Source organism: Excalfactoria chinensis, chromosome 1, assembly GCF_039878825.1.
Source record: "Excalfactoria chinensis isolate bCotChi1 chromosome 1, bCotChi1.hap2, whole genome shotgun sequence".
Lineage (NCBI taxonomy): Eukaryota > Metazoa > Chordata > Aves > Galliformes > Phasianidae > Excalfactoria > Excalfactoria chinensis.
This window is the reverse complement of record NC_092825.1, coordinates 78,852,521-78,861,055: the sequence shown is the minus strand read 5'-3', so window position 1 is coordinate 78,861,055 and position 8,535 is coordinate 78,852,521. Positions and strand designations below refer to the sequence as shown.

The window sequence follows — 8,535 nt, the reverse complement described above, 5'->3', positions numbered from 1 at the left end:
TGACCAAAAAGAAGGGGAATCCTAGTTAATACATACTTCCAAAACTTCTAATACATTTGCAAAAATGAAGAAAGACAAGACTACAAATTCAACCATCCCCAAAATCAAGGGAACACCGAGAGAAAATCTCTTTCTCAAAAGGAATCTCCCTTCAGTGAAAATAAATTTTGAGATGGAACCAAAACCAGAAACAACAGAACCTTGGTAAGAGCCGAAAGAGAACCACATACATCAAAAACAAAGCAGAAGTATAACCGATACTGCAGGATGCACAAACTCTAGTAGATAATCCCACAGATGACTTCACAGAGCCCCTCATCGACCCAGGTAATTCTCGATTCCATTAGAAAAGAGAGAGAAAGAGAGAAAGAGAGAGAAATAATACTTGGAAAAAAAAAATAAAAATTAAAATTAAGAAACATCCTTCCTCTTTTTTAAAATAAAAATCAAGATCATCTCCCCTCCCCCGTCTATCTGGAAGCAGGTTAGCTAACCTTAACAGTCTCAATTTAAAATAAAATATATATTTATATATATATTCATATATATAATAAAAGAGAAGATATTAGTGGCAGTGTACGCAAAACAAAAAAGAAAACAAACAAACAAAAAAAAAGGAAATTACTTTTAACAATCTCACTTTTTGTTTTGTTTTTTTTTTTACACAAATACTGTTGTAAATATATTAAAAAAATCAGCATTCTATCTGGTAAACGTTACTTTTGCCCCCTCTATAAAATTTTGAATTAAAAAAAGTCCCAAGAACTCTTTTTCTTCTTTAATTATTCCCATCCCCACCCACCCTTCTATTCTTCCTTCTTCCACAAGAATAAATCCTGATGCAACTTGTTTTTTTTTTTCTTTTTTTGTTTTGTTTTGTTTTTCTTTTTTTTGCAAAGATTGTGGGAACTAACCCTTCTCTTGTACCTAGATCCATAGGTTGCAACCTCTGATATCCTTGATTTTCCTCTGTGTTTTTCTTTGCCTTCTGTGAAAGTCCCTCTTGATTGTGCTGAGGCCCTGGGCTCAGCGAAGACACTGAATAATTTACAAAAAAGCCACCGTTGCTCGTTGTCTGAATCTTCTTGGTTTCTGCTGTAAGGTGGTGATGATATGGGAAAAGCAGCGAGGAGGGTGAGCCAGAGAGCGTGGGATGGAGCAGAATCCAGGTGAGGAACCTCTGATTCTTTTTCCTCACCCCGCAGGGACTCCACACTATCCAAGCCACACTGCCTTGCACTCCCCTCAGCCCTTTTGTGTGTTTGTGGATGCGTGTGTGTGAGAAAGCAGACACGTGGTGGAGACCAGCAGGGCCTTGGTTCCTCTGGTTGTTGCTCAACCAGAAGCAAAATATTCCACAGTTCTAACTGGATACTGTGAAGTCCAAAAGCCGTCAGCATTGTGAATTATGTCCATTGAAACACTGCGAGCGGTGTACTTATAACGACAGTAGGCCTTGAAGATTTTGTAATATATTTTGTTTTGTTTCTTTTTTTTTTTTTGTAGTGCTCTTCACAAGTGAGAAAAAAGAAATCTTTTTTTTTATTATTTTTTTCTGTCTGTTTTTTGATTTTTTATGATTTTTTTTTTGTTGTTTGTTTGTTTTTTGTAGTAAAGAAGGGTTGTATTTAGAGGCCAGTAGTTAGAGATCCAACCAGTGGAGCTCGTGAAGCACTACCTGGCCTTAAGGCCACCATCCAAGGGAGGCTGGGAAAATTATTATTCACCCAGCCTCCGGAAATGTAATGTACCAGCAGGCAAAAAACAGTTCTTCATGTAGTACAAAAACAACAAAACGAAACGAACCCAAAAAGAAAAAAAAAAAAAAAGGAGGAAAATAAAGGTAAAAATGAAACAAAAATCATTTCTTAAATTCTAGTGCCATAGCTTTTTTTTTGTTGTTGTTGTTGTTTCTATTTTTTGTTCATAACAAAGAGAGAGAGAGATTCTACTTATCCGTCTGACACATGCATCCTCATGTGGTCGTTGAAATGCTCAATTTGGTCAAACTTAGCTGGACAGACAGAGCAGACGTATGTGGTCCCCTCTGTGCAGGCCACCACCCCGGCGGGGACGGCCCTCGCACCGGTGCCGGTGGCTCCAGGCGTGCCGTTGGTGGCACTGTGCAGAGCCACGTGCCTCTCCAGCAGGGTCTTGTGGGAGAACTTCTTCTTGCAGATGTAGCACTCATAGGACTTCTCCCCGCGGTGCAGGCGCATGTGCACATTCAGGGAGCTCTTCTGGGTGAACCGTTTGTTGCAGATGCTGCACTGGTAGGCCCTCACGCCGGTGTGCGTCACCATGTGTTTGATTAGGTAATCCTTTAGAGAGAAGGAGCGCCAACAGATGCTGCACTGGTGGGGTTTCTCACCTGCCCGTTACCAAAGAGAAAGAAGAAGAAAATTAGAACAAAGAAAGATAACAGAGTTATGATCCTTTGCAGTAAATGAATGGTGAACCCCGCAGGCGTCTCTGGAGAGATGTTCTGTCTAAGAAAAAGTAATGCTGTTAATAACTGTGTTTTGATACACCAAACCTTGTTTGACAAGAGGATTCATGACACTTTACAATGGAGGCTACAGGTACTCATGCACTGTAAAATGGAGCTCATGTGATCAGAACAAACAATTGCAAAGATGGGAGCGGAGACATAAGGTTCTGGTATCTATGCTCAGCTTCAATGGCATAGCCTCTGCTGCCCTGGGCAGTAGAAGGAACATTGTGTTTCTGTCCTGTTCTCTTTCACTTCTTCCTAGGAAGGTCTTGGTTAGGTTATTTTACCTTTCAGTGCCTCCATCTCCCTACCTGTACTCAATAAAAACATGATCGACCAGACAGCTGACCTGTAATACACTCTTTTCTGTCAAATTGCTTTAGATTTCTAGGAAGATAAGTGCTGAAGATTGCTGAGAGAATCCAGCTTTTTTATGAGAGTTTACGTTTGCTGCCCCTTTTTTTTTCTGGTCAAATCTAATATCTTAAATATGGATTACTGTGTATTCCATAATACAAAGATGTAGCTGTACCGATAATACAGACAACATCCAACAACCCAAATGTCGCATCAAAAGGTGCCTTCAAATCTTTTTAAATCTCTTTTTGTATATTTCAGATGTGTCAAATCAGCAGCCCCTAGCCTATCAGGGAGAGAGACATTATCATAACTCTGAAACAGTCGCAGTCATCCTCTGTTTTGCTGACTGAAAAATAATTTTCCTCTGGCTATTCTGCAATTTCCTGTCTAGCTGAGATCCTTTTCTTTCACATCCTACTTCCTCCCTTTTACAGTCTGCCTAGGACTGCTTTAAATCTTGAAGAGTCAATTTTCAGGGACCATTGCATTCCCGCAGTAATATATTATTTACTCTTTGTGCAGTGAGGTACATTCAGTTTCAAGAGAGGATGATTCATATGGATTGGATGGGAGGGATCCACTTTTTTTTTTTTGTCACTTCTGAGGTTCTGTTTCTCTTTATTCCACAGCTTGCACATATGATGGCAACATCTGTGGATAGAATCCACAAGCTCCATGTCGGTGTAGCAATGATGATTTGGTCCTGACTTGGTCAAAGATGCTCGGTATAAAAAAAATTGAATTTCTTGGCTTTGTTGAACACAGTAGTGTGGTGAGCACAGACAGGCCAATATACTTGGCATGTGTTATGTAGAAAACGATAGTGTGTCAGCTATAATCATGTCAGGCTAATTTACAAGAGACTGATTACATTTACAGTGCTCATTTTTGCCTTAGGCAACATATCTCCCAGAGTTTGTAATAAGTCAGTCTCCTCTGCTCTAGACCTTGTTAAGATTATGCTGTAAAAACACCCTCATTTTTGCCTGCACATGTTTCTAAGACATGCTGAGTTCTGGCTTTTTTCTAATCTTAGCTTCAAAACCTTCCTGGGAGTTCTTCTTTCCTAAAAGTCTTAAAACTTTTTAGGTTTTCTTTTTTGCATGCCAATTTATGTGCTTCTTAACTCCTCACCATGTTGTCTTTTCCTACTGTAGATTCTTTATTCCCATGATTCCTCCTCTCGAAATCAGGTGTTCCATGAATTAGATGTATACGTTCTCCCTTTTGGTTCTTTATTTTATATTTGGCTGCTTTTAGCCAATAACACAAGAAAGTTACTTAATACTAATGTGCAGAAGATAGATAGGAGAAGGCAATGATGGTGCTGGTCACTGCCTAAGTTCTAGCACCGTGTTTCCAGAACATTACATGTCTGAGAACATGGTGGAGTACCTTAATGCCAGTTCATATGGAACAACATGTGAAAGAAGAAAAGGAGGTAGGTTTTTGCCTACATTGCAGTGCCTTCACTGCATGAAAAGTTGTGTCAGAATATAGATCTTAAAACCTTAAAAACGTACAGAGATTGTGAAATCCTAAGGTTGTTGAATTCTGGTTTATGAGTAGACACTTCATGAATTCTCTGGACAGCAAGACAAATTCAAACACTTGCATCTCCTAGATCTTTCTCATTTTCCTTGAATCCTCACAAGAGCCAGGCAATGGGCAAGCAGCAGACACACCTTCTTCAAGACAGTGCACAAAAGGTTATTTTCAGAATGTTTTTTGGAAGCTCTGCCCTCTGTTGCTCAAGGTGCTATTGTTTCTTAGATATTCCAGGTGCCAGTTCATTTCTAAATGAACATGGAAATTGTTTATTTACATAACTCTCTCCTTGCTAATGGAAGTTCATTAGTTGGGGCATTCTTAGATCCACAAAAACAAAATATGCATTAATGACTGGAAACATCTATCAGTTTCTTTGGTTGACTGTGTGTCATATCTAGGAATACTTTAGGACAGGTCTTTCAATGTTACCCTCTACCTGACTTCAAGCACTGCATGCAGCTCATAGTTGAGACTGGGGAAAGTAAAGCACCCGATCTCAGTGAAATTATTCGTGCAGATATAACTGACTGTCTTTTTAATGGGATATTTTCCTGAAAAACACAACACTATTTACATAGTATTTTAGCCACTCATCCACAACAGAAAGAGAGAATATGAACGTGCACAAAAGGATAATCTAGGGACTCAGGATTCTTGATCTTTGCAGCCATACATATTTTATCAGTCCCGAGAAGTGAACTTTCATGTAAATTATATGTACGTGACTGCCTTAGATTTCTAGAGGATTTTTTAATTTAAGTGATGATTATACATAAATAGTTAAAAGTTTACTTACACACATGGAAGTGAAATTTATTTGATACAGTAGAGAGGTATGATTTACATTCTTTCCATACCTTAGGCAATTTCTCAAGGTTCTACTCTACATATCACAAACCCAGCATTTATTTTAAGATCTAATGTTAACAAAAAGACTTGTTGGTGAGAGAAATATTTACTCTTTCTCTAAACTAGAATTTCTTTCCAAAATCAAAATGAGATGAGAGCTAAAGCAAGCAAAATTTAGTCCTAAATCCTGGACAGCTTCTCCATGATTGACAGATAGAGAATCTCGTTGATTTATAACCTTATACCTAAACAAAGCTTGAAAAGGCAATTTTGGATTAGTAGTAAAAGCAGTCACCTACATTGCCTCCAAAGACCATACGCTAAAAACATTTTTTTAAAGAAGAAAGGTGCTGTTGCTGTGTTCTACATTCATTACTTTTAATTTTTTTTCTGAGTTCCATGTTTCTGCAGTCCTAGTTAGTGAAATATCTGGCTTACCAAGAGATGGGATTTAAGAAGCCAACTTCATTGAAGTACAGAAAAGCTTCCTGAAAAACTCCAAACGTACTAACGTATAGAAATATGTGAGATTTAGAAAATACGAGGTGCTGTGTGTAACACCCAGGCCTGGACCTAGTGCTGTAACTCCACCAGAAAGTCATTCCAGTCATCACCATTTGAACCTAAACCCCTACAGCTGTAGTACTGGGAAGCTTTTCCTTGGTAGATGCATTCCTCTTTTGATGACTCTATTATAATTTTGTTGAGTGCTGCCTGGTCAGCCAGGAGAGGAAAACAAGCGCTTACCATTTTCTTGTATGGATGCAGGACACCTTTTACTCCAAGCAAAAAAAAAAAAAAAAGCTTGTTTCTGCACCATGCACAGTTAGACCCCTGCATGGGACCTACGTGTGTCCACAGGGGCTCAACTTCAATGCAGTCAGCTTAGTGTTCAGTGATACCAGCTCCCTGGGTAGCCTCTCCCTTCTGTTTGTGCTGAGGGCTGTCAGGTTGGGAAACAGAACTTAAGTCCTTGTTTGTAAAGGATTTTCCCTGGCTTCATGTGTAAGCCAATAGGACAAACTCTTACCTGTGTGTACAAACATGTGCTTGACGTAGTTCTGTTTGGCGGTGAAAGTCTTGTTACAGAGAGTGCATTCGTAAGGCTTTTTTTCGCCTTGCCCACCTGCTGTGCTGTGGCCCGCAGATGGGGCCAAGGGTTGAGGGGCTGGCAGTTGAGCAGTGAAAGTTGACAGGCCAGGCTGGGACACTGTCACAAACTGTGTCTGTTGGCCAGCTATGGGCTGGGGCAAGCTGAAGAGAAAAGGCTTAGGGCCACTGCCAGCAGACTGTGTAGTGAAAAGAGCAGGCAGGTACGTGTTGCCAGCTGTGCCAATGACCTGAGTGTTGCTGGTCAGAGTCAGTGGCATCCTCAGATTGCTGGTGAGGGATTCTGTCTGGCGTAAGTAGATCTGTGTGGTTGGCAACGGTTGGGCAACAGTTGTGTTGACAGAAGGCTGCAAAGCCCCCTTTTCGGTGCTGTTATTGACTGTGAGCCCTTTGCTGTCCATTTCAACGTCATTGCCTCTCTCTGGCGAGGAAGAGTTGGCATCCACATGCTGCTGCTGCTGCTGCTGCTGAGGCTGACTGCCATCAGCGGGGATATCATTTTGATCTGCTTGAGAAGGTTCTTGCTGCCCATCCCTGCCCAGACCAGTCATAAACTGCTGCTCCACAGAATCAGGCTCAGTACCAATGGAGGAACTGACACCCGAGTCAAAACTCTCCCCTTTGGGTTCACTCTCAGTGCCTTCTGCTTGGTCAGTGTCCTCAGTGCATTCCTCAGACTCATTGCGCTCAAGGATCTGCACCCTCTGTTGGCCATAGTAGTCATAGTCATCCTCCATCTCCTGCTTAATATGGATGTTGCCCATCAAGGTTTGAATTCGGACAGGGCGTGGTTGCTTGCGGCAGTGTGTGGTCTCTGGAGTGGTAGAGAGGTACCGCTCCATCTGCTGTGACCGTTCATGGATCCTGGTAATCCAGCTGGGGTCTTCCATGTGATGGTCCCTAGGGAGACCCAGGGCTGTTTCATGGTGGCTGACCACAGCCCCACTATAGAAGGAGCGCTCCCCGCTGCCATTTTGCATGGAACAGGCATAGAGGGCTGAGTAGATCCTGTCCACACTGTGCTGTGAGTGGCTCTGCAGGTAGCCAGACTCTGTGTCAGTGCTCTGCCCCGAGGTGCCTGATTCGGGTGTTCCTCTGGGTGTCTCCTGTCCAGAATCCTGAATCACCGGGTAGACCTCTCCTACATTTTGCGAGACAATCCTTGTGCACTCATCAATCACAGTCTTGATCTGTAGGATGCTGGCAGCTGTAAGAATTTGGAGGGCCTCTGATTGCGAGACCCGCAGCACCCCACTGTACATGAAGTCAATGAGCTTTTGCACAGACTGGACCGACACCACTGAGGGAATCTCGATGTCACTGTAGCCCAGCAGCAACTTGTCCTGGAAGAAGGGGCTGCCAGCCGCCAGCACGCAGCGGTGGGCGCGTAGCATGCTCCCGTGGATGCGGACCGTCACGTCACAGAAGTGGCCACGGTTGCGCTGCTCGTTGAGGGTCTCGAGCACAGAATTGCTGAAGTTGTGAAGGTTGATGCTATGAATGCGCTCTGTCATCCCCTTGCAACTGATGTTACCTGTAGCAAAGCAGGTGACAAAAAAAAGAGAAGAGAATATTGGGTCTTTTTCCTCTGCAGACGGGACACTGACAAAGGTGACTGCCCACTAGGTAAACAAAAGAGATTATACCATAAAAGTCACAAACAAAGGCACTATTAAGAAGATAACACCTTTTTAAGGATAGAAGTAAAATTATACAACTCTTTTGCAGAGTTGAGAAGGTTCTGAACTTCTGAACCTTTTTCTGTAGACAAAGAAAATGCAGTTGGTTGATGTTTCAACCACATTTCTGGGCCTTGAACTTCCTACCAGCTTATATGGCTTTAAAAAGCCTAGAGTCAGCCAACTGTAAGCAGTGAGCTGGGTTTTAGGCTGTATGGATGTGGACCTGCTCCAGAAATGATCAAATTCTTACTTCAATTACCCTTTATACCAACTTGTTAATGCAAAGAGTCCACATGAAAATGTGGTTTCTATCTAGAATGTCATTTCAAGGAATTTGCATGCCGGTTTTTATGCTACAGCTACTTGTACAAAAAGTTGGCATTCACTTTCCAATATATCAAGATTTATACTGTAAATGTTCCTAAAATCCCACGCACAGTTTTGTCTGGGGTTGTGGTTGAGAACATTTGCTACCCAATAGTGACAAAC

At 41.8% G+C, this 8,535-nt stretch overlaps 1 protein-coding gene across 9 annotated transcripts in view; it reads right to left on the bottom strand.

Moving 5' to 3' along the window:
• Positions 1 to 893: 893 nt before the first annotated feature.
• ZBTB20 (zinc finger and BTB domain containing 20) overlaps positions 894 to 8,535 on the bottom strand; it is a 448,076-nt gene continuing 440,434 nt past the window's right edge. For all 9 annotated transcript variants that reach the window (XM_072352146.1, XM_072352172.1, XM_072352155.1 and 6 more), the window contains 2 exons: positions 6,285 to 7,898; positions 894 to 2,371 (listed from right to left, as the gene is read on the bottom strand). In XM_072352146.1, coding sequence (XP_072208247.1) covers positions 1,953 to 2,371; positions 6,285 to 7,878 — 2,013 coding nt within the window. In that variant the 5' untranslated portion in view covers positions 7,879 to 7,898 and the 3' untranslated portion in view covers positions 894 to 1,952. The remainder of the gene's footprint in view (positions 2,372 to 6,284; positions 7,899 to 8,535) is intronic.